The sequence below is a fragment of the Macaca nemestrina genome, chromosome 11 (assembly GCF_043159975.1).
Source record: "Macaca nemestrina isolate mMacNem1 chromosome 11, mMacNem.hap1, whole genome shotgun sequence".
In the NCBI taxonomy this organism is placed as follows: domain Eukaryota; kingdom Metazoa; phylum Chordata; class Mammalia; order Primates; family Cercopithecidae; genus Macaca; species Macaca nemestrina.
Genome location: NC_092135.1, coordinates 38,848,593 through 38,876,290, shown reverse-complemented (window position 1 = coordinate 38,876,290; position 27,698 = coordinate 38,848,593). Strand labels below are relative to the sequence as shown.

Here is a 27,698-nt window from a genome sequence, read left to right as displayed (position 1 = left end):
TATAGGTACATATATAAGTTATATGCATGCAAACAGATATATGTACATTTTAATAAAATCAATGTATTTTATAAATTATTTTGCTTAGGAACAAGTAATCTAGTAACAAAACAATGTTAACTTTGGTATCAGTAGAAAATATTGCAAATAATAAATCAAACCAGATCTTCACTGGCTGCCAGTCATTTTTAGGCATGTTAACAAATGATTCTGGACCTGTTTCCTCATATATAAAGTCTGCTTACTTCTTGAATATTTTAGAAATACATGATTTGAGGAACATTAATTGTGTGCTTATTTTATGAAGGACATCATGGTAGCTATATCTCAGGAGATAAAAGGAATTTTAGGGAATGACTTCTGCCTTCAAGGGGTTTGTAGTCTACCTTTAGAGATGATACAAGCACACAAAAAGTTTAAAGGCATTGCAGCATTTAATTAATAAGTTTGAAGCTGTCTTAAAGATATATATGAGCAATAGAGAATACTTGTGTAATGGCTATTCACAGGAAGCAAGAGGTATCTTTATGTGGGTATACTCAGAGAACTCCTTGGGCAGGCTATGGTATTTGGGCTAAATCTTAATGGAGAAATGTTAGAGAGAGGAGACGTTTCTGCAACCAGAAATTCCATGAGAAAAAAAGAAAAGCACAATCTCTAGAAAGAGGATGTGGAGGACCTAAATGGAAAGCTACTGGAGGTTTCCTTTGCAGGTAATAATGTCAGAAGAGAGTGGAAAGTGAAAGGCGCTAAAATAAAGGGCCTGGAATGTAAGTGAAGGAGTTTGGAAAAAATCCCAAAGGCATAAAAGGAAATGCTTTCGAGTCAAAGAATAATGTGAACAAAGTGATATTTTAGGAGGATCAATCTGGTTGTTGGGTGCAGAATGAATCAGAACTCGATTGAGATGAGAAAATGTGAGAAAATAAAAGCAGAGAGATAGACTAAAATTATTTACAGCGTGGATGGTAGTAAATGGAGGTCTCTCCAATCTTTTAGAGGAAATGAGAGCATGAGAATATTCTTCATTCAACACAACTTTACTTTAAATCAAACCTGATAAAAAGTATACTTTCTATCTAAAATAAAAACATCCCTGTTTTTGTCTGTCTTGTAATTTACTGATTAAGGCAATGTAAATCCTCCATAATTTAAAATTCTGAAGGAGTAGCTAAATAAAGTTAAGATTTTCACTTTAAATTAGATGTGACAGAGGCTGTCTTCCTACTTTTCTCTTAATGTGATAGCAGATGATAGGGTCTTGACAGTTTTAGATGGACAATGAAATTGCACATTCTGTCTATGTAAATAACATTTACATTGTTTTGTTTTTGACTCAGACACTTTCATTTATTATTATGATTATTATTAGTTTTTGGTAGAGTCTCACTCTGTCACCGAGGCTGGAGCGCAGTGGTGCAATCTCGACTCACTGCAACCTCTGCCTCCGAAGGTTAAGTGATTCTCCTGCCTCAGCCTCCTGAGTAACTGGGATTGCAGGTGTGCACCACCACGCCCAACTTGTTTTTGTATTTTTACTAGAGATGGGGTTTCACCATGTTGTCCAGGTTGGACTGAAACCCCCGACCTCAGGGGATCTGCCTGCCTCAGCCTCCCAAAGAGCTGGGATTACAGGCATGAGTCACCATGCCCGGCCAACACACACATTTTCAAGAAGGACTAAAATATGTAACAGAGAGAGTTCTTGGTTTCCTTTTAAATTGTGTCAGTTCCTGTACTATGACTTGATGTTCCTGCTAATAATCCTAACTTTGAGAACAATATCAAGGACATTGGTGGTTCTTTGCCTTCCACCCATCACAACAGAGATCAACTCTAATAGCCACAATGACCGCAAGGCACATCTGTCCAGCACTGCTTTGACAGTATGAAGGTTATGAGAACATTTTGCAAATTTTCACACCTGAAATATATTTAACATTTTTGTCTTTCTACAGAAGGAACAGCTTAATATCTTTTTATTAGTTTATCTTTTTTCTTTCCATTAAAGAGAATAATGATACACATTACAATATGAGATTAACATGTCAAAGCAGAGACTTAGATTTGGCAAATGAAAACTTGTCATTCTTGGCATCAGAAAAATTAAATTCTATGTGTATTCACTTACTTAGAGTGTCTACCATTGAACCTGAAGACTGCGAAGCAATGCTTAGTTTGACAAATGATTTAGAAGTTTGATAGAAATTCTGAGACGTTGATAAATTTATATAGTTTGACGTACAAGGATATAAAGAGTTTGCTGTTTGTAAATATAAATATCTTGGACATCTTTTATGTAAACTCAGATTCTCCCTCTGAAGAAATAAAAACCAACAGCATTTCCAAAAAAAATCCACCTTTATTCATTCTTTGATTTTTTTTCTCTCCTAGAGGTTTATTGAAAAGCCCCTAAATGTTGCATATACTGTTGGCTTTGTTTGAGGAATCTCGTGGGTGAAAACAGCAGTTAAATAAATGAGAAAGGAAATTGTCCATTTGTTATATTTACCTGTATCTCATTTCATTTGCTAAATGAAAATATATTACTGATTTTTTAAAGATAAACTTCCATAAGGACAAGATATTTACTACATGTATTTTTTCACCTACCTAGAATTTTTTGTCAAAATTTTTGTGAAATTCATACTCTTCCTTTTTAAAAACTTAATTACTTGATTTATTATTTTTCAGTCAATAAAAGGTGAATGCCGTATCGGGGCCAGGTGCTGTTCTAGGTGATTGGAATGCTTCAGTAAAGAGGATAAAGCTTCATATTTAGCTTATATCCAACAGCGGAAAGGAAATAATAAGCAAGTAAACACATAAATGAATAAGATAATGATAAGTGCTATACAGAAACTAAAGTAGGGTACTGTGCTAGAAAATAAAAGGAGTATCAACAGGAGGCAAAATTAGATTAAATGATTAGAGAATTTAGCCATTCTTGCCAGGTATAATTGTTACTTTCTCTAACAGAACAAGATAGATGCCCTTTCTAAGACTGAATGCATTTTTATCTTCTTGGGTATCTTTTCCAAGATTTATTTTTCATTGTAATATGAATTATAATTTTAGCACAAAGGAAAAAATATAAAAATGATAATTTACTATTCAATTTATTGTTACATGTATTCCACTAGTTCAGTACTTGTTTTTATACTGTATACCTTAATTCTACTCAAACACAGATATTTAAATAGAAGAAATGTTAAAATAACCTTTCATATCATTTCATATTTTTAAAATACTTAAAAGAATTCAAAGCATTTTTACCTAGATTTGAAAGTTATTAATGCTTGCAGCTTTAACAGAAAAACTATAGTTTCAATAGATCCCATAATTAAACTGGGGACTTGAGGTCACTGTTTTACATAACACAGAGCCTTTTTTTACCAAGCTTTTTTTCAAAATAGACATACAGGGATAATGTGGGTTGAAAAGGGTGATAATTTTGCTGCTGCTTTTGTTGTGGCATTGATGAGCTAAGATTCAATTCATCTACTTCAAGTCATAAGTCATACTGCAAGTAAAACAATGCAAACGTAAGATTTCTATGTACAGTTCTTCCCAACTGTTATTCTTTTCTTTTCTTTTTTTTTTTTTTTTTTTTTTTTTTTTTGAGACAGAGTCTTACTCTGCCCAGGTTGGAGCACAGTGGTGTGATCACGACTCACTGCAAACTCCTCCCCCTGCCCACAAGTGATCTTCCCTCCTCAGCCTCTCGAGTGGCTAGGATCACAGGCGTGTGCCACCATACTCAGCTATTTTTTTTTTTTTTTTTGTAGTGACAGCCTTTTACCATGTTGCCCCAGCTGGTTGCAAACTCCTGGGCTCAAGTGATCCACCTGCCTCAGCCTCACAAAGTGCTGTGATTATAGTTCCCAACAGTGATTTTTATAATTTTACATAAAGTATGGGCCCAAGAGTACAAAATTAGACCTCTTTTATAATTAGATGCAAGTTTGGCAAAACATTTTGTCCTCTAGATGTGTCTTTTTAATTTTAGACTATACCACCTTATTTTGTGATAATAAAATCAATGACAGCAATAATAGTGAACATTTAATGAGTACTTACTGTGTATCAGTATTGCTCACCTTATGTTCATTGTCCCGTACAATCCACTCAACAACTCCCTGAGGTCAGCATTATTATTAGCTCCATTTTATAAATTGGAAATTGAAACTCAGACAAGTGAAGTCATTTCTTAAAGTCACATAGCTAGTAGGTGATACCACTTGTCAAGAACTGTGAAAGTGCTGAGATTTTATTATATTTGCAAGCTAAAACATTAGCCTGCTACACTTTCTTGGATGCTGGCAGAAGACATGAAACTTCTGAGACAAAATACAGTTTGTTACTAAGATCAATAACAATAGCCAGAATATCCATAATTTTGTTTCAGGATCCTGATCTTTATTACCCACAGGGTAACCCAAAGGTGACACCTGCACATACCATGGCACCTGTTACAAGAGAAGAATCTGGAGCTTAGGGAACACCTTTTTTTTTTTGTTTTTCTCTCTAACAGTAAGCATGCCTGTTCATTGCTCCAGAAAGTTATTTTCTCCATCTTCTAAACCTATAAGCAAACCTGCCTTTTGCTTCAGAGAGAAATGTAATCTCTATCTTCGAAGGACACCTTATTAACATCCTTGAAAATAGAGTCTAAGGCACTTGGCTTCTCTTTTCCCAAGGTGGACAGAAATGTGAGACATCCTTGGAACATTGTCTCAGAGATACTGATATGCAAGTTCCTGTGATCTGATTTTGGAGTCTGTGGTATGCTGAACGATGCTCTCCAAATAATATCCAGATCCTCATCCCCAGAACCTTTGACTGTTACCTTGTATGGAAAAGGAGACTTGCAGGTGTGATTAAGTGAAAGAATTTTTGGTGGGAGGAAGATGCTGCTTTTTTAAAAAAAATTTGTTGACACATAATAATTGTACATATTTATAGGCTACACAGTAATACTTGTACATATACATACATGATACAACAAGTAATGATCAAATCAGGTAAATTAGCCTATTCATCACCACAAACATTTATCATTTCTTTATGTTGTGACCATTCAGAATCTTTGTAGTGTTTTGAAAACGTACCAAATTAGTGTTAACCATGTTCACTCCCTGCAGTGCTAGAGAACGTTAGAACTTGTTCCTCCCATACAGCTGTAACTATGCATGTGTTGAGGATCTTGAGATCAGAAATTATCTTGATTTATCTGGAGGTACCCTAAATGTAATCACAGGGAAATTTATAAGGGGCGGGGGGGGGCAGGACAAAGGAGGAAGTAGGAGTTGTGACTATGGAAGCAAGAGGTTGGCATAATACAAGGAAAGGTCCCTGAGCCAAGAAAGGCAAGTGGCTTCTAGAAGCTGGAAAGGACAAAGAAATGGGCTCTTCCTGAGAGTCCCCAGAAGGAACCAGCTCTGCCAGCACTCAGACTTTAGCCCGGTGAAACCAATCCTGGATATTGACCTTCAGAATTGTCAAAGAATAAATTTATGTTGTTTAAGCCACCAAGTTTGCGGCAATTTGTTACAGCAACAATAGGAAACTGGCAGAGTCAGTGCTCTTCCCCACTTGCTATGCTGATGTACTGACCTTATGTATGAAGGTGTGTTCTATTTGATTGACATAAGGAGTACGTGCACATGTTTCCACCTTATAATATCAGAAGGGCACTTGGATCCTGTTCAAAATTATACATTACTCTTTAATTTCATAGCTCCTGTAAATACCTGGAAAGCTGAGGTCTTCCTTTAAATGAAGGCACTTTTAGGAGCTATAAAGTTAGAGAATAATGAATAAGTTTGACATGATCCAAGGTAGGTTTCTCTTTTATGACATTATGAAGAGAAGAATAGCCAGGAAGAATGGGAAGCAGTCTCTTCCTGTCAAACATATTCTCTAAAAGATGTGTTTAAAGTTCATTTGTTCACATACTATGGAAGGATGGTGCTATATCCATGTGATTGCTTATTTGGCAATTGAAGGGCCAAGCCCTGTTCTTCAGCTCAGTCCTGTCCCCAGCATCTTCAGAACTGCCCTGTGGATTTTATAATCAGCTGTCCCTCCAATCATGGGTTGAAATGTATAGCCCATCAATTATTCCCTGATTTATCATTCTATTAGTTAGAAACCCTACTACTGACACACAGACACACACATACACATGTGCACACATACAGTCACCAGCTTAAGACCCACTTCAGAACTCCAGAAATAGGTTAGCCTCTACTCTAAATAACCCTAGGGCAGGCACACACAACAGATTACAGGATGTAATCTGTACCTGAATGACACTGACCTTATAGTAGGATTATCATTTTCTGCACCTTTAAGTCACCTCTTATCCTTGGATTTCAATGATCTTCAGCATTATACATCTTTGTTAGAATTTCTCATAAAGATTGAGTTTCATAGTAATGAAGCAAACATGCTGAGATAACACTAATGAATTACGTTAGCGTGTTCTTATGAACTTTAAAAAGGATAAAGTCTTATAAAACATTTTAAATTAAGAACAAGCCTTTACTCTTTGTTATTGGATTTCAGGTAAATATCAATCTTATTTTTCTGCCTTTAACTCTGAACTTTTTCTTGAAGAAAAGCCTTAAGACTCTAAGATATATACTCTGACAAACTAGTAAAGGAAATAATTAGTACATTTGTCAGTCACGCAATATATTCTAATTAAAACTGTAAAGGAGAGATTTGTCAGCATTTGAAACTCTTGAGATCAATGAATATTGTTATCACACTGAGCGTCAAGAATATAGCCTGTTTGCACTTACTGACTCTGCTTGACTGTGAATAAGATATTTTCATAGAATTTACTTGAGATTTGATTCTTGAAAACAGTGTTCAGTTTCACATTTAGTTTGTAAATATTTATTTCTCATATTTTCCATTTCTTCAGAACTACATGAGATCTTTGAAAAATAATTTGAACCAATATATGTATTTTTTGTCTGAAAAGAAGACATGAGATTAAAATCTGGGTTACAAGAGCTATCAAATGACAAAAAGATGGAATTGGCTGTAGTGGCTAGAGGGTTCTAGTAAACACAGAGGAGAAGACATCCTTTCTTTTATTTATGTTCACCCAAAATAGGTATGTGTACATATCCACAAGTATTGACAAACACAAAATACACCTGTATGCATATACACATGTGAGCTCAAAAGAGCTCTAGAAACTTCTGTAAAGAAGTCTATTATCTTATAAAGTTAGATTGCTGGGAAGGTTGAAAGAGAGAAGATGAGAGTACATGGTAACCTCTAAAGTCCCATACAGCTACGGTAGTCCCCTTTATTGGAGGTAGGTAAGTTCAAAAACCCTCAGTGGATACCTGAAACCATGGATAGTGTTGAACCCTATTTATACACCATGTTTTTTCTTATGCACACATACCTATGATAAAGTTTAAGTTATAAATGGGCACAGTAAGAGGCTCATAACAATAATGACAATAAAATAGAACAATTATAAAAATATAGTGTTATAACAGGAGTTGCAAACTCCTGGGCTCAGGTGATCCACCTGCCTCAACCTCACAAAGTGCTGGGATTACAGTCCCCAACAGTGATTTTTATAATTTTACATAAAGTATAGGCCCAAGAGTACAAAATTTGACCTCTATTATAATTAGATGCAAGTCTGGCAAAATACACCCATATGCATATACACATGTGAGCTCAGAAGAGCTCTTACTGTACTATACTCACTCTTCTTGTGGTCTGTCAATCTTACAACCTGGGTGGCCAGTAAGTGAATACCAGATAGTTAACATAGAGTGTGGATATGCAGGATAAAGCAATGATTCCCATGCTAACCAGGACTGAGTGAAATGACAGTGCAAGGTTTCAAAATCTTACTCAGAGCAACAGGCAATTTAAAACTTATGAGTTGTTTAATTCTGGAATTTTCCATTTAGTATTTTCAGAGTGTGGCTGACAGAGTAACTGAAACCATGGAAAGTAAAACCATGGTTAAGTGAAGACTATTGTATTTATATATATATAATTGTTACATTAATAAACATTCTGATTGGTAATTTTCTTACACACTTAAATAAATTACCAATATTCAGCATGACTTAACATAAATACATCCAACCCACTTACTTTATCATACTTGGCATTATGGAATTCTTAGTTGCTACTTCAGAAGTCCCTTAGGAATTCTTCATTCACTTAGGAATACTATTACGAACTTTATTTATACTATTGCTTAGGTTAATTAAACAAATTTCTCAATACGATATGATTAGTCTAGACTGACTTTACTTTGGGGATACCAAAGTAGGAAACACTACCTGAAATTGTGAAACTGGACAATACCCATAATACATGCTGAGAAAATTCCCATGACATTAACTATTATGGGAATATTGTAGGGAGTATTAATAGTCATTGTGTAACCAGTATGTTTAAAAATGTGACTCTGACATAACTAAAGCATAACTTTATTTTTACCTCCCACTGACCTTTAAAATTAACTCAGTAATCTTTCTCATTCCAGATCAAAACTTGGTCAAATCCCAATCCTTTTGGTTTACACTAAGTAGTAGACAGAACTGTCAGTCATTTTAAGTCAGAAATGCAACCTCAATTTGGTAATTAGAATGCATAGTCTACCATATATACATACAAATCAAAATTCTAAACTCAATGCATCATTGAATCTTACTTGTTTCCTATTTGTGCTGCCTCTAGCCTGGAGAAGACAGGAGGGTATATTTGTTGCATTCTCTGTTTCTCTTCCCTGTATTTATTTTCCTACCCCTCCCAGCTTGCTAGCTTTTTTAAAATTATTTTTATTTTTTACTTTCTTGGGTGGAATAGCTGTATGTCCCTGCTTGTTAGCTTCTGATGTCCAATGTTGAGCTTCTCTCAACATTGATTGGAAGAGGTAAGAGTAGTAAAGAGAGATAAGGAGATAAAGAGAATCTTATCTGAACTAGTCCTGTTGTATTTCAGCCTCTTTGTGAGCCTAGTAGATCTTTTGAAATGAACTCTCTTGAGGGGTATGGATGTGTGTGTATGTGTGTGTGCACACACATGTGTGTGTCTGAGTGTGTCTGTGCTTGCCAAGGTTTTTGAAAGTCTTCTTTCTGCTGAATCTTTTTAATTTCATTTCCTTTGGCCAAAGAACATGAAGCTTTTGCTTGTTACTTTGCCTCTCTGAATGTCTGTTCTCTTACTGTTTGAATCCCTGTATCCAGCTAGACAAACTTGTTGCACTAGATCAAAGATATCTATATGCCAGAATTCTATCCTATGTGGTCTGCCTTTGGTCTGCAAAATTACTGTGAGCCTTTTGCCCCAATAAACTCTGGGAGTACAGTCATAGTGCAAATCAGCCAACACTATCCTGCCTACTATCCTATAGAATGTGTTTAGCTTTCTCAAGTGTGAGCCAGAGGTGAGACATTCTGAGATGTGAGTTTCATGCGTGGAAAAAAAAAAATCAACTGTAGAGAGCTCAGTTCAAAGTCCTCATAGAGGCACCGCAGAAGCTCCATCTACTAGAGTTGAGATGAAAAGTCTCCCTCCATCCTCTCCTTCCTATTTTAGAGGTTCACATAAGTAAAATTTATGTCTGGAGAAAAAGCATATTTAATGTCAGTTTATTAGTGTTGAGGATTTGGCCAATCAAATAGGCTGGATTTGGGTTTTGTTTCTGTTGTAGTTACCTTTACGGAACCAAAGCTTTCAGATCCCTCCCTTGGTGGACAGATGCTACCTTGTGCTTAGGGTGGGACCTGGAATATGTCTATTCATCCCTCAGTTTTCAATATTTTCTGCATATCTGCCTCACTGGAAAGTCTCTCTCACGCTCTTATCCTTCTCTCAACAGTGGAATGCTGTGACCTGTTGCTAAGTGGAAGATTCATGGTGGGTGCAAAAAAGGTTCTCTTTTCTCTTGTTCCCGTCTTGGTCTTAGGTCCTGTGTGTCTGGGTTTTGAAGGTGGGCCCTTCTCCTCCCCTGGCAGTGAAACTCTCCCTTATATCTGGGGGGATTTGGGGCAGGAGATAATCTTCTGCCCCATCCCCAGGGTAGCAATTGTCTTTTTTTTTATATCAATGTAGAATTTTGGGTCCAAGCAATTTTTGTGCCCCTCTTCTAGGGTCAGACAACTTTTGCTCCTATTCTTCCCTGAGTGTTGTACCTTTTTGTCTGGGACCAGTGGCAATAACATTTTGTACCCATTTCCAAGCAATATACTAGCCTTGCTTGCTATGACTAACAAGCTTGTACGAGACCAGGGGAATTTCTTACCCCTCCCTCAGGAACATAGGCCTTTGCCTTTTACTTTTGCTTCAATGATAACTTGTCTTTGCAGCTTACTTTGCCTTTGGAGGAGAGATGGTTCCCTGCTCCATTTCTACAGGCAGATTGTTTGTTTATACCTACTTCACAGGACCTCTGTCTTGTTTCAGGGAGGTGGAAGATCTTCCTCTTCCCCAGTGGTTTAGGGGTTTTCCTGTGTTTGAGAGAAGAGTCAGGATTGGATGGGGCTTCATGTTTGTGAGACACTCAGGGGTCTCTCTCAGGTTTCCTGTTCTGCCTTCCGTCTTTCTTTTGTAAATTCAGTGGAAAAGAATTCTTTGTGTTGGGTATTTCCAGGGATTCTAAACTCTCACATTAAACCACACTCAGTTTTAAGAATATTTTATAATTATAGCTTTTTTTTTTTTTAAATCTGCTATTACGGTAGTCGCCTCTTCCATCTCTGACAAAGGAGTAATACTTTATGTGTTCTGTTTTTCCTGCAAAAGGCCTGTTACTCTTTGCATTTCAATGCATTTTGCTGTCTTGAGACCTCAGCTTTTGTTTGGATTCAAGTAAAGTTGTGATCTTGTAGATTATTGGGTTTACTCTTACTGTTATTCTTTTGTGGCTTTTTGCATCTTAAGCAAAGCCGAGCTCTGAATGTTTATAATTCATTAATGCAAATAAGAATTTGAGGAACAGGATGGAAATAGTTTTTAAAACTGCTCTCTTTCCCTTTTCCTTTGCATTAGAATCAATTAAAAATAGTTCAGCACTTCCATGAATATATGTGAGTCCCTTGTGATGCTTTAAACAACCACAGTTTACACATAAAGGCGTTTTACTTGATGCAAAAAGATTTAAGAGTTTTCTATTTCCAATAAGCAAATTTTGTATTTTTTTAACCAAAAAATGAATGTAGCACTGAGAGTTTTCACTTTACAAGAAGAAAAAGTTGGTTTATGTGTTATATTATCAGAACAAACCTTTTATTTAAAGAGATGGTACAGGATGATATGATTAAAGGTTATCTATAAACCTGATCCTTATTTTTTTATAAAGATTTCTATTTACCTACAAAAATATCATATAATTGCCAAATATCTGTCAGATAGAAGGCAAAGTTTTTGAAAAGATCAGGTTGTTGTTCACAAAGAGTTTGTCTTCTTATTGGATGCATCTGTGAAATAATAAATGAAACGAAGGACTAATTATAAGGTTAAGCAAATAATTCAACTTTACTTTGCGACCATAACAATACTGAAAAGATATTTTTAAAAAAGAAATTGATAACTGTCCTGGGAAATTGAAAAATATAACATCAGTGATCATAAATAATGAGAATTTCCTAATTAGAATACAGATTGAACCAGACTGTGACCAACAAGATCATCAGAAACCATAGCTTAAAACACCGTAGGTGTAAACTTGAAATATAAGAGTTGAGAAAGAGAAACACCATGGTCCTAATAAAAACTAAAAGACATTTTTTTAAAGGCCTTAAGGCACTCTTTAAAACAAGTTAATAATTAACTGTACTTAAAATAATGAGTCCAGTTCAGTCCATCCCAGCTACTTTAATTACACCCCTAGAAGCACACTCAAAGAATGGAATTGAAATAACGGTCTATTCACTTGGGAGGAAGTTAAAGTTTTATCTCAAAAATCATACCAAACTAAAGCTTCAAAAACTCAAAAAATATAAAATGTAGAAATGTGGGAATTTTGTTTGGGTTAAATGAAAATATTTATTGTTCACAGTTCTAGAGGTAGGAGGTACATCAACAAGGTGCCAGCAGATTCAGTGTCTGGTGAGGGCTGTCTTTCTGGTTTGCAGGCAGCCTCCTTCTCACAGTATTCTCATGGGGTGGAAAGAAAGAGCTCTGGCCTCTTCCTCTTATAAGGACACAATTCCATCATGGCAATTACTCTCATGACCTCATCTACCCCCAATTACCTCCCAAAGGCCTCACCTTCTAGTACCAGACCATTGGGAGCTAATTAGGGTTTCACCATACGCGGGTTTTTTTTGTGTGTGTGTGTGAGGGACAGAAACATTCAGTCCATAGCAAGTGTTTACTATCGCTTTAAGCAATAAATTTGGGGGCAATCTGTTACACATCAATGTACAACTAATATACTCCCCTATAGTTTATTCTCAACACAACAGTGGGAGTGTTTTTTTTTTTAATTTTAAATCTAGTCTGGTTAATCTACTTACAACTTTCCAATGACTTCCTGTGACTCAAAATAAATTCTTAGCTCTCACCGTGTCCTAGAAGGCTAAGCATGATCTGGCATCTGACAGCTTTTCTGTTCTCACTTTCTACTGTTCCTCCCCTCCATTCTCCTCTCTGCCTAGCCCTCTTCCCTCCTTCCCTTCCATCATTGTTCATGCACACTCTTCTCACAGTTACCCCAGCATGCCAACCCTGGCTACCTCAGGACCTTTACCACACTCTGTTTACTGTCCTGTACATGCCTCCCCCTGGATTCAATCATTCCCTTCAAGGTTCACTCCAAACGTTACCTCCCTGGGAGATTTTCCTCAGCACTGTCTCTCAAGCAGCCCCATCCCCTGTTGCTGTCTGGCCCCTCACTGTGATGCATCTTTTGTTGGGGCACCCATGTAGGGGATGTGCATGCCTGTGTGTGTATGTGGAAATATATATATTTTTAATGGTATTGGGATGCAGAACATTTTCTAAGCAATGCAACGCACAACCTAGTGAAACACACACACACATATGCCTGCATATGTATGTATTATGCACATATATATGTGTGTGTGTATATATGTAGGCATATGTGTGTATATACATATATATACACATACACGTATATACATATATATACACGTGTGTGTGTGTATATATGTATATACACCTGCATTAAAATTTTAGAAAACACATTTCTATGAAAAAATGTATTATGAGCAAGGGAAAACATGGAAGATAAACTAGGTGAAAATGTTCTGAATAGGCATATGGAGAGGAACTCAACATCATACTGATTACAAAAATGTAAATCAATGGAATAGTTTTCACCAAATTCATCAGATTAAAGAATGAAATATTGATAATATGTGATATTAGAACATAAGAAAATATTTCCCAGACTAGGAAGAATGTAAGTTGTTATATTGGTTTTGAAGCATTATTTAGTAATAGCTATCAATTGAAATGGTACATAAGATTCAAACCAATTCCACAATTAGTTACCTATTCTATAGAAGTAGACACATGTTCAAAAAGAAACATTATCTGTAATCATAAATTGGAAACAATATAAACTCTATCACATAAGGCATGATGCATTTATGCTAGCAATAATATTAAGTAGCCATTAAAACCCATGAGGTAGAGCTGTATATACTTACATCAACAAAACTCATAAATAGACAAAATGAGCTAAAGGATATTTTTGCAGGATGATCCTATTTTTGCAAGTATATCCAAAAGTTTGTGGAAGGATCAATAAACTGTTTATAGTGATTACTTCTTGGGAGGGCCATATGAGTTATTACACTCACATTTGAATCTTTTAAAATTTGTACAACATGATATGCATTCATAGCTTGAATGAGAATTACAAATAAAACAACAATTACAAAGTAAATAAATGTGATTATAGGTAACCATGTAAATACAAGGGTTGTTTTTTTTTTTGATGCAACTAGTTTTTTGTCACATTAATATAAGTTGTAAGTTGGTTACTTCAAACATGGATGATTGCTTAAAAAAAAACAGAAACAAACAAACAAACAAACAAAAACTACTACATTTTCATCTTATGTCCTAAATGGGTGTTGTTTTATTTTAGTTTGTCTTTTGTCTGCCAAGCCTTTTCCTCAAAATCTTCATACACTTGAATCTCTTCCTTTTATACTTACATTAATTGTGTGTGTGGTTATTTTCCTGAATAAAATTGTGTCCTGTTTGGGGCTAGTGTGCTACAAGTTGTCTCTTCTGGCTCCACAAACATCTATCTACTCAGTCATTACTTAACCAGCTATTAAAAAAATAGCTTCAGAACAAATTTTTTTGTAATCTATGCATACTTAATTATTTTGGCAAGTCCCCTATATAGCATTTTGATTTGAGACTACCCAGAGGATTATAAAATTCAGATGAAGCAAAAGAGAAATACCAAATTTTATCTCATAATTAGCCTTCTTGTTTCATTTTAAAGGTAAACTATTGAATTAAAAAGTTTAAAGATTAGGTAGATAATTAATAGAATATCCATCTGAGGTAACTACTCTTCAATTCTGATATAAGTTTTTATGCTTTTTTATTTCCTCTCTCTCTCTCTCTACATATATGTGTGTGTGTGTCTGTGTGTGTGTGTGTGATATGTATATGTGCCATTATATATAGCTCCTCCGGGAAAATCATGATTATTTTTACGCATTCCATGGTCTGATGGTCTCAGCACTTAAAATTGTATTTTAAACTAATGTAAATCATATTGTGTTGACAAAATATCTGTTGCTATATAACAGCAGCATTTATGAAGCTACTAGTATGCACCAGACATTTCATATCATATTCTGAATCATCAAGTTAACCCTTAAATGTAGGAGGTTTATGGTTTTCGCTCAAGTTAGGGACTTAGAGCTTACAGGAATTAAGAAACATTCTCTTATAACTCAGACCAGGTTTATTCTAGACTCAGTCATAGACTAAGAAAAACAATATTGTGTATCCTCATACTTTTTGCCTCCCTCAAAAAAATGAATGATGATGACCTCAGATCTTCCTTAAACACCTATCAACTCCCTTTTCTCTTTATTCATTAACTTTTATTTTCTGTTTATTATTCCTATGCAATTGGAAAGAATCAGAGTTCTCATCAAAATACGCATCTACTGTAGTGTAGTATGCAATATTCAGATAACTTGAAGAAATATATTGTTATGATATTAGGACATTTAATGTGTGGTGATAGTTGATAATCATGTAAAATATTTTAATACACATCTGTTCCTTTCTTTGGTTTATACAAATATGCCTGCACCGGATAGCAATGTATTCCTATCCCCAGCATTGATACTTTTATCTTTGTTATAAAAATGAGCTTTCATAAATCTTTATCGTTAATCATAGAAGAATGTGCGTGTTTTCCATCAAAACAAATTACCTTGATATTTCAGCTATTAAGTTATTTGTAATTTGTCTTAAATAGAGGAATTTCAAATTGCAAGGTTTAACTTGCTATTATTTCAGGTAAAAAGCAAAAAGTACCCTTTTTCAAGATAAAAAAGATATATATATATATATATATATATATATATATATATAAATGTGTCATTCGGAGACAAATATTTTCAAAATGTTTGTCACTGTAACCATTCATAACATGTTTAACATTTTTCTTTTCAAAGTATTTTATATATGTGGAATATCAACGAAACCAAACCGATTCTGAGACTGCATATATACTAGCCACAGAAACACAATTGAATATTCTTAGCAATTTTGCCAAAAAAAATTTGCAAGTAACTTTTCATTTCAAGATAAGAAAATTCATTTAGAGGAATCAAAATGAACCAAAGAGTCTGAGAAATATCACTCACTTTTAAGGTAGAACTCCAACCTCATAGAACACAGATAATTTTGTCTTCCGTGGGACATTTGATATTATCTGGAATTACATTGGGTTCAACTAGAGAGGGAGTTGCTACTGGAATCTAGTAGATAGACGCACTTGCTGCTAAACATTGTGCAATACATAGGACAGTTCTCCATAACAAAGGGTCTTCAGTTCCCAAATGTCAGTAATGCCACAGCTGAGAAACCCTATCATAAAGGATGGTGGGGAATAAAACTGCCACCACTGTATAGGTGCCAAAAGTAGAAAATGAGACATTGAGACTTAGGACAGTTTATTGCTCACCACAGGAGTATCAAGATAGTTGCACTGGCTCACTTGCCTGCAAGTCTCAGGGAGCGACATGATGGGCAAGGATGAATGCTGAGCAAGCAGGGAGTTGTGCCACAGCTGTGGATCCCAGGGCCTAGAGATCAGCACTTTCTGAGAAAGCAGCCATCACTGTGCGAACAAGCAAGATCTCTAGTTCCCCTCCCCTGTGGAGCAAGCAGTTACACAGCAGTCTCCCTGTGGTCCCCTTGACTGACTTAGCTGCCTATATGAGTAGCAAGAGAAATTGTTCAGCGTCAAAAAAGAAATAAGCCTTACAATCTGGCAAACTCAGCAAGAATATGCAGGGACACTGAAGGCCCACAGGGGACTGCCTCTCCCAATACCCATAAATAAACCCTTGAAACTAAGTACAAGTCACAGTAAGGAACCACCTTATCACTACTGTTCATGAGAATTTTGGGTTTAGTCACGTCATAAGCGTTCCACACAATGACTTTTAAGTTCATAGGGGGAAAATGCTATTTAAGTTGTTTTTCTGCTATTTAACTTGTATAGCCCGGTATCTCTTCTCCAATATCGTCTTTGTCGTCCCCTGAACACCCTAGGTATGGTCCCACCTCAGGGCTTTTGCACATATTTCTGTGTCTGGAATGTTCTTCTGTCAGATTCCCCCATGCATCTCTTCTGTAAGTCCTAGATGTCTTTGCCTGCAGACCACCTCCTCAGTCAGCCCTTCTGGCCAGCCCAATAAAATGGCTTACCACCACCACACCCGACCCAACTCTGTTCCCTTTCCTTGCTTTTCCTCTTTTGTCATTATTCTGGGTATGTTTCACTTGGTTGTTGCCTTGCTGCCAGAATGTAAGCTTCAATAGGTCAGAGATTTTGTTTGCTTTGCTCAGTGGTAGATCCTTAGGGCCTAGAACAGTTCATGGCTCATATTAGCTCTACAGCAAACATTCATTAAATGGATGAATGGTACTTTAATTTAGTTGTCATCACTTTTAAAACAGTAATTAAATGAATTAAAAAGATGTAAGAGTCATTAAAAAATGTTATTTTTTGTTCTAATGTAAGAAACAAGATCAACTTGTTATTTTTTGATCATCTGAAAACTCATTTTGTTTTTTAGTGAAATTCCTCTTATAATAATCATCCCTGATGATTTTTCAGGAATCTTGTAAAACCTTACATATTTTTATTGATTTATTTAAACTTCTGTAATATTTTAATAAAAAAACTTTAGATTACAATTTTTAGTTGCTACACATAATACACCCGTCTTAACACACTTTCCCAGTCTTTCTGAATCAACATCTCTTTTTTTTTTTTTTTGCACAGCTTTAAATTCTTTTTCTTTAAGAGATACATATCTACCTTGAATAATTTTATACTATACACTTACATGGATAAGTTATTCTTCACTAATATCTTACACTTTTACTGTGGAATCATAAGTGTTTATCTTATTGTACCAAAATTGTTATAAAAGATATTATTAATATCAATATTTAAACTTTTTTATGGGTAATGCTACATCTTGCTTTGGCATCTTTTATTATATAAAAGCAATGCATTTACAAAACAATTTATTATATTTTTAAAAATAAATTTTGAAGTAACTTTAGTCAAGAATTTGCAAAATAGTACAGAGAATTTCTGTATATTTCTCTGTCTTAATTAATTCAGGCTGCCATAATAAAGTACCATAGACTGGGTGACTTACACACAACAGAAATTTGTTTCTCTCAATTCTGGAGCTTAGAAGTCTGAGATCAGGGTGCCAGCATGGTCAGGTTCTGGTGAGGGACCTCTTCCAGGTTGCAGACTGATGATGACTTCCCACTGTATCCTCACATGAAGGAAGAAGGATTAGAGAACTCTCTGGTGTTTTCTTATAAGGGCACTAACTTCATTTATGAGGGCTCCACCCTCATTAATTAGCCCCAAATATTTTCACATTAGAATGAGGATTTCAACATGTGAATTTTAGGAAGACACAAACATTTAGTCCATTGCACCTTGACGCAGCCTTTTCTAACATCTTACAAAACTACACTACAATTATCAAAATTAGAAAATTAATGTTGATACAATTTTGTTAACCAAAGACTTTATTCAAATACCAGCCATTTTTTCATAATGAGTTTAGCTATGTCTTGTCCTTCTCATGTAGCTTATGATAGTTTTTTCCTCTTGCTTTCCTCATGTTTTCTTTTAATATTTCACTTCCCTTCATATGGACATTTGTTAAGTCTCTACGTTGTTAGTCATCAAATGTATTTTAGTAAGAAATAACAGGTATCATTTATTGAGAATTCAATTATGTGCCAGGCATTGTTCTGCTTATTATTCTCTCCTTTAATCCTAATATGGAGAGAGCTGATTATTATTCGTATTTTCGTTTGTGAAAGCTGAAGTTCAAGTTTAATCCGTGCATCAAAGGGTAAGCAATTTGCCAAAAGTTATCAAAGTGGAGAAATCTGAAAAAATACACAAACTTTCATTATGTATGGTCTTTGTAATTGGAAAGTTTGTACCCAAAAGCATCCTTTACTGTAGTAACCTTATTCTAGCTTCATTCCCCTCCCTTCTTCCATGCCCTACTTTTCCTTCTTCCAAGGAAACTTCGTCTGGGTTAAACTTTCTTTAACTCCTTCCTCTGTTTATCATTTTTTCTTTACAATTCTAGAGGTCAAATTTGAATACAAAGTATGGTAGGCACATTAAAACATGAGTTAAATTTCAAGACTTGCTATAGTGACTACTAACTAATCATGGGTCTTTGTGAGTCAACTTACTTTTCTGGGTCTTTGTTTCATTATTTGTAGATGTACAAGTTAAACTTTATGGTTCTGTAGCTTCTTTTATTCCTAGAATACTGAATTCACAACAAGGTTCCTGCCTAATTTTATTATGACTTTGCCCCAATTTACTGTTTCAGTTTTGTAAGAGTACCTGTGTACCCAGGAGGGTCATGACTGCTTGTGTTTTCTTAGATACTTATGGAAAAATGTTGTTAGATAAATTATTATTAAGAACTTGGCCTCCTTTACCATATTTACCTAGAATCCACACATGCATTTGTCTAGACTTTTTCTCTATTTATGTGGATCTGAAACAAATACAGTTTTGGTTGATATAGGCTGGTTATCTCCAAGAGTATAGTCGCATGAGATAACACATTTGTTCTTTCCCATGGTAATTGTAAATACAATAAAGATTTACATTCTCTAACTTGTAAGCTCAACTTGGAATTTAGTGATCAGTATTTTTCACTAAACATGATTTCTAAGCATGTATTTGATACCTTGTCTTTTTTAAAGTTCAGTAAACGTTATCAGTTGATGCAACTTTTTGAATGTTTAAGTGACCAAGTGCAAAAACATGAAACCTATTAGAAAATATAGCTAATAAAAAGTCAACTTCTATGACATTAAATTGCCCAAGTGACTACTAATAGTGTAGACTTTTCATATAATATGAAAGAGATTGAATAATTTACTATTGATGAAATAGGTGCCAAAAGTGTTTTATTTTTATAAATTATGACCAACTTCACGGTTCTAAAAGGAATATTCAAGAATAGGTGTGATATATTGTGTTCAAAAAATGGAAGCAATTTTAGCTTTGTTTTCTCTTGATAGGCAGAGTTAGGTGGTAAAATGGTGTTAATGGAAATTACTTTCTCCCCATTCACAATGAACACTCTAATATTATCCAAAAAATTTTAGTGGAATATTATACAATGATCTATATGCCCCTTGCATATCTCTAGGGCTTCTTAAATTGAAAGCTATTTTGTCCTCTGAAATACACACTTTGCAGTATTTTATCAGAAAAGGATGGATGTGAAGAGTGGCCTCCTTCTTCCCGGCCCATTCAGCAAAATCATTTTCAGATCACAGGCATGGTCATAGTGTACTAGTTACAATTCTCTAGAGAAACAGAAAAAACAGAATGTATATGGAATTAGGTCACACAGTTATGGGAACTGGAAAGTCCAAAATTTGCAGAGTACAACAGCAGGCTGGAGACCCCAAAAGAGTTGATGTTGCTGCTTGAGTTCAAAGAGAGCCTGAAGGAAGAATTTCATCTTTCTCAGGGGATCTCAATCTATTCTTTAGGCCTTCAACTGATTGGATGAGGCCAACCCACATTATAGAGGGTAACCTGCTTATTACTCAAATTCTACTGATGTTCATATCATCTAAGACATACCTTTACAGCAACATCCAGACTGAATGACCAATGTACCATGGGCTAGCCAAATTAACCCATACTATTGACCATCACACATAGTTAGCTACACAATATACTTTAGGTGTGGTTGTGTAAATCAATGCAGAATTCCCATAAGGACAATAGCTTGGAATCCAGAAATTATTATTTGTATTCATATCCACTCACCAATTTGTTTGCTCTATCTTTGTGCTTTTATTGCTTTAGGTGTGGTTGTGTAAATTAGTGCAGAATTCCCATAACAGTAATAGCTTGGAATCCAGAAATTATTATTTGCGTTCATATCCACTCACCAATTTGTTTGCTCTATCTATCTGCATGTATTAGTGACCACCAGGTTATGACTTTTCAGGACCTTTTATTGTGAGACATTTCTCCATGGATCTCTCACATTTCTGCATCTCTTAAAGTAAGACACTTACTGTCTTTTCTTCAGAAGTATCTTTTCAAGAATGTTTGTATAGCAAAGAGTATTGAGAGAAAGAGACAGAGTCACCTGCCAGTGAAAACAGCAGGCCTTCTTACTGCCCATTATAATAGGCTTCGATTTTCTAAACTCAGAATTCCTCTCTTGTAATGCCACCCACAGTGTATGAAAGCATCCATATGGACCCCTCCCAGTTGCCCCTGCGGACTTTGGAGTAAAAGGAACTGACACCAATCTGCTGATGACCATGCTGCTTGTTGTGCCATGAGTAATAAAATCTTTTATATCGGTTCCACAAGTCTTGTATCTTCTACCAGAATTCATGGAACAAAAACAGACAAACTTATAGGCTTGAAAGTATGATGAAAATCTCAGTCCTTAACCATTCTGAATCTTTCATTTTAATTGTCACTGTAGATTATTGGTAACTATGATGCATACTATGGCCCTATCTTTACTTGTCCATGTCTTCATCATATCAAAGATAAAATATCTGAATATCATAGAGTGATGATCTGTATCCCCTGACCCATTGAAACTGACAGTCTGCATTTGGATAATGAAAGGAAACCACTATGTTTTAATATGTTTATTCTGGAAAATAAGACCCTTATATGCACTCAACATATGTCTTTGAATACAACATCAAGGTATTTTGTACTGAGTGAGAATGGCTTGCGTATTCACCCTCCTTGACCTAACAACTAAGGAGAAATCTGGAATGAAAATGAGGATGAGAAACATCACCCTCAACTGGCCATTAGGGACAGATAGTATCTTTAGTTTGTGACCGGAGACCCTTGAAACCCCAAGAGACAGCTTATTCAGCAAGCAAATTTTACTGCTACACTATTAATTAAATCAATGTCATTTACTCATGTCGGATACATATGAGCTATTTATAGCCTCAAGCCATATTGAAATGCACAAAGAGAATTTGTGTTAATTGAACTACAAGAATAGGATACAGGAAAGTTGTCCAACTGTTGACTCTAGGTTGAGGTAAGGCATTGCTGGCCTTAAGCATGTCTACATGCATGATGCAAATTTAACCATTTAAGGTACTTTACCATACTCTGTACTCATGTAGACACTTTCATTACAACTCAGAAAAATAATGTTCAGGCTAAGGATAGATAACGCTGGATAAACTTGTATAAGGTAGAAAAATGTAGAAACTATGATTTTATAATGGCCATTTTGGGGTATAATTTTTAATTAATTTCTTATTATATGCATCAAGTTCTGTTGTAAAGCATCAAGATCTACGGATCATTTTTGGAGGTCCTGCTCATGTACCATAACAAAAATAAGGCCACTGCTCACATCCTTTCTTGTAAAAAAAAATCATGGACCCAATTTAAAAGTATGCAATTTTATTTTAAGTATATAAAACTTTAGTCTTCTGTCCCATGAATGTGTAACATCTAAAAATCAGACCTGTAATGAAGTTTTCTTTTTAGAAAAATGTTTTTCTCCCAAAACCACTTTCTTTAAAAATGTTTATTTGGTCTAGTCCAAAGTATTACATTCATTTGAAGAATGGTCCTATTTATTCTTTTTAAATCTGCATCATTATTCTTTTAAAATTTATATAAATTTTATTATATATTATTTATCCTCATTTCCTTAGTGGTAGGTGTCTTTTATGGGAAATAATATTGTTAACATAAGGAGTTTTTCACTTAAGTAAACCATGCATTTCATTATTAATCCTAAATCTGAATTAGATGTGTGAGTGTGTGGGTATTTAGTGTACTGTTTATATATTACTCCATTCATACAAGTTATTTTGAAATTGCTAGAACAATGTTTACAAAGATAACATGTTGTAGAAATATTAATAATTTGAGAAAAATAAGTTTTCAGAGTGCATGAAAAGGCTTTATTTTCTGAATATGAGTAAATATGCAATATCTTCACTTAGCATGAAAAATATAGACATAATATTAATCTAAACAAAGTTTAGAAATAATTATCTACTGGATTTTTTTTTTCTGAAGAAGAACAAGTATGTTGATTCCTTGCCTGTTGATGCATGAAAATGGGTATTTTGTGAAAGCTAATGGAGATTTTGACCAGATTTTTAATATAGTCATGCCCTTTTTTGTTATTAGTTATGCAATAATAATAATAAATAGTAGTAAATATGAATTCTATAATGTAGGATACTTGAACTCTATCCCAAAGTACACAAAACAATCTATGCTACCAAGTTTTTCTTTATCGAACATCTTCCTTGCATTTTAATATCATGTGTTTTCTCAAGCTAATAATTGGACTCTCTGTAGTCACTGATGTTTTTTTGGCCTTTGAATGCCATAACCTTCATATGTCCCTGATCTGGTTAAAGGGCTTTTGTTCATAGAGTCATTGTTAGTCAGTCTCAGGCAGGGCCCAAACAGACCCCTTTGAATAAAATATCAAATGTACATAAGACTGGTGTTCTATATGTATAACTTCTCGATCTAATTTATAAGTTAATTTAAAGCAGGGATCAAATAATGTGGAAGCAGAATGCTTCCCTTATCAATGTATATTTGTTGAGAAAGGAAGTAATTGATTGTTCAAGCTTTGTTCTGCATGAGAGAAATTCCTCCTTGCCCTATTAAAGATAACCTAAAAAGATTCCCAATTTGATCATAGATCTTTTCATACATTTTCTTATTTTAAAATTTTTATTCATTGTCATTCTCCCTATAACAGAAAACTAAATCAAAGCACAAACAGAAAACAACCTTAGAAAATACTCTAGGCTAATTTCTTTAATACTCTCTTAATACAGTAGATACCTTGCTTAAGAAAAGATTATATGACAGAGCGAGATTCCGTCTCAAAAAATAATAATAATAAAAAGAAAAGATTATACAGAAATTATAGTGATATTATTATAGGAATAATAATCATTATATTTATGTATTATTTAGTATGTGCCAACCATTATTTTAAGAATATCACATATATTTATTTATAGACTATTTTTAGTCAAAGTTAGTCACTGGTAAAAATGCAAGAAAATACAGAAAAAAGCATTTTAAAGGCAAAAAACATAAGATATATTCCTATCAAGTAGTACCCTTAAAGAAAGGAGACAGAAGAGATATAAAATATTTTTTAATCCTCATAGGTTAATAAAAACTAACATGAACTGAGAAGTTACTGTATTCCAGGAAATATGCTAAATGTTTACATGCAGTAGCTATTAATAGTTTGTCCTTTGTAATCACCCTATGAGGTAGGTGCTATTATAATCTTCACTTTCCTGATGCATCACTGAGTTTGCTTACCCAAGTGTCAGAAACAAAAATTTCATCCATACAGCATTGTAACTGCTTCATATGAAAAAAAAAAATAGCCGGGCGCGGTGGCTCAAGCCTGTAATCCCAGCACTTTGTGAGGCCGAGACGGGCGGATCACGAGGTCAGGATATCGAGACCATCCTGGCTAACACGGTGAAACCCCGTCTCTACTAAAAAATACAAGAAAACTAGCCGGGCGAGGTGGCGGGCGCCTGTAGTCCCAGCTACTCGGGAGGCTGAGGCAGGAGAATGGCGTGAACCCGGGGGGCGGAGCTTGCAGTGAGCCGAGATCGCGCCACTGCACTCCAGCCTGGGCGACAGAGCGAGACTCCGTCTCAAAAAAAAAAAAAAAAAGAAAAAAAAAGAAAAAAAAATAAATCTCTAGTCATATATTAAAAGGAAAAGTTTCAAAAATAAGAGGGTTATCCAGCATGAAGACTTTTGTATACGGGAACAGATTTCAAATGTAATTCAATTTTTGAAAACCAACTAAGATAGAAATCAGCTATAGACTATAATAAATAGAAAAGAGTAAATAACTACTCTCGTTCCATTATGCAAGAATAGGAAAGTGCTCAGGAAAATTAAGTGTCAATAAGTAAAGACGAAATTAAACTTCTTTTTCTAAGCATAGGCACAATTAACCTATGAAAATCACTCATATTGGATAGTAATGAAGCAGATAGCTTAGTGAAATTGGGAACATATCTGATTCACTATAATGGGATTTTCAGTTAGATCAGATCACATTTTGTATCAGTCATTCTGAATCACAACACATGTTGATTAGCAATAAGGGTTACAAGGGAAAATTGTACGTTTTGTCCTGAGCCAGAAGGACTATGATTAAACAACATGATAATGGTAAATATCCTTTGTGTCTGCATACAGGGAAATGTGTTATAGATTTCCTTGTCATGTGTGAATACACAGCTCCTTCTCTAACATATACTACCTATTGCTTTTGTCCAGTAAATTCCAGTTCTGTAACTCATGCCAAAAAGGAAAAGAGGAAGTCTGTGCAGACTCCCATGGTTTTGAGAGAAAAGAAGAAGTTCATAGCAATTTTTCCTGCAACAGGAGAATGGAATTGTCGTCGTAATGTTGTAGGCTGAAGTGTGAAAAAGCAACAACAGGATGCTACAGAAAGTTACCCTAGGAACTGTGCTGTTTTGAGCGTTTCCACACTGTGGGTCTTAAGGCTTGGATTTTTATCCAATTGCTACGGCTTCGTGAACGATAATAGACTATAAGTAACTGCCTTCACTTTGAAGTTTTCGTTACCCCCCTTTATAAAATAAAGGGTTTGAATTAGGTGAACTCCTAGGATTATTATTTGTCTATTACATTTGAATTATCATTGCCTGTATCTCACATAATCCTGTAATAGTATTCTTTGTAAGGTAAGTCTAAAATAGAAGTATTTCAATGATTCCTTGCGATTCACTGTGGACGTAGTTCTGGGATGAAAGCCTGTCCTGGGCTTTCATACTTGTGCTCCTGCTGAAACTGTTCATCCTTGGGCAAGAGGACATTCATATTATTTTGATTACTCAGATTACATATTACAAGTTTGAACACGCTGACACAGTACTAGTAGATTTTTCTTCAGAACAGTCTATGTTGCTGAATTTGTCACTTATATTCAAGCTTTTTCACTCCTATCACTTACATGTTCCATTTTTCTGCAGATCACTGAATTACAATAAATTGAGGTTCAATTAAAATCTGAGTTAATGACCATGATTAATTTGTTAACATTGTGTACAATTGAAAGAGGGCCTATTATTCACATAAAAAGACATTCAAAATAAAATTGAAAAGTATTCTGTAAAATAGTGACATTTGCAAAAATTACACCATAAAGATTTCATGGATCAGAGTTCATTCCTTTTTGAACTAAAGTTTTTATTAGGTAGAATATTAGTAGTGAACACTAATTTTACTGTAATTGTAAAAGCAGTTTCTTTCTTGTTTTTGCTTTTATATATATATATAGATCTGGATAATGTAGAGGGCATTGCTGTGGACTGGATTGGAAATAATCTTTACTGGACCAACGATGGCCATAGGAAAACCATTAATGTGGCCAGGCTGGAAAAAGCTTCTCAGAGTCGGAAGACTCTTTTAGAGGGTGAAATGTCTCATCCCAGAGGAATTGTGGTGGATCCAATTAATGGGTATGAAATATTTGACTAGCTTTATATAAGAAAAATGATAGTAGATAAATGTATTTCTTACATAGTTAATAGTAGTTTTATTTTAATTCATATGTATAGCTGAAATTCCACACAAATGGTCTTAATTGATAAGTTACACATTTAATGGTTTTTCTGTCGTAGAGAATGTACTAAATAAACATGTCAGAATACACTGACCTGAAATAGATTACTGCACAAAGATATATTACTTGATTTATTAAAATTAGTACTATAATTCTGTATTTTGAGCAGCCAACACCAAGATAAATAATCAATTCGATTAGACAATCAATTCGATATTTTAAAGGCAATTGAAATTTAGTGTATTCAAAAAAATAGCAAAAGTTTTTATACATTTCCTGCAGGTCAGGCATTCTATTAAATGGGTTACTATGACCCTACTTTGCAACCCTCACAATAATCCTCTGAATGAATTGCTATTCTTATCCCTCTTTTATAAAGTTGAAAATGATAACTGCCTTGCCAAACACCATTCATTTAATAAAAGACTGGGTATACATTTATTCCCAGGGAGCCTGTCTCTATGACTTGACTCTTAGCCACTAACCTTCACTGCTTTTCATTAGTCTAGGGTGATAATCACACAATTTTAGATACCACCATAATTTCCATATAGAGACATTATTTTCTAGTATGTATTACTTGTTTTAGAATGAAATATTTAGTCCAATTCTTGGCAATATGTTTTCTTTAGATTTTTATTCAGTGCTATTACCTGAATGCAAAACTGTACTTATAGAAATATCAAAGAAGATGGAAATTTTAATAGTATTTTATAGCTTAAAAAATGTTATTTATTGAATATTTTACATGTATAGTTTTTTGGAGTGTTTTCCTTCCATGGCTTACATATTATTGTTTCAAGACATCAAAAAATAATTTTCTTTACATTTTACTGCACATATACAAAAAATATGTATTGTATAGGAGGCATGTGAATCCCTTATAAACTGAGATCACCAAATTGCAGTTCCTAGAGTTGTTTGTGTTGAGAGTAGCTCCACACACAACCAGAGTGCTTCTTCGTAGGGAGTGAGTGAACTCATTGTAAGTGTTTTCATAGGGCATAATTATAAAGTAATATTGGTGATTTTATGTTTGGATTATATAATCGTCTGTTAAATCAGTCTTAGTTTTTGAAGAGAGTATTTATTCCACACTGTCCAAATCTATATGAAGAAATTTCTTAATTTTAAATTTCTGTCTTAAAACAGAAATTAAACAGAAATTAAAGAAATTTCTGTCTTAAAACAGTATCTTCTTTCTCACTATTCTGTTAGAGAAAATGTTTTCTGATAGAGCTAAAGGGTCTTTTTTGTGCCCAAGAG

The 27,698-nt window shown here is 34.6% G+C and overlaps 1 protein-coding gene across 4 annotated transcripts in view; it reads left to right on the top strand.

The window, feature by feature from the left end:
• The window catches only part of LOC105492606 (LDL receptor related protein 1B), a 1,932,714-nt gene that overhangs the window by 1,111,176 nt on the left and 793,840 nt on the right, over positions 1–27,698 (top strand). For all 4 annotated transcript variants that reach the window (XR_011609732.1, XM_011759820.3, XM_011759819.3 and 1 more), the window contains exon 12: positions 26,148–26,328. Coding sequence is in view for 3 of the 4 variants with exons in the window: in XM_011759820.3 (XP_011758122.2) it covers positions 26,148–26,328 (181 nt within the window). In the remaining variant the exon portion in view is untranslated. The remainder of the gene's footprint in view (positions 1–26,147; positions 26,329–27,698) is intronic.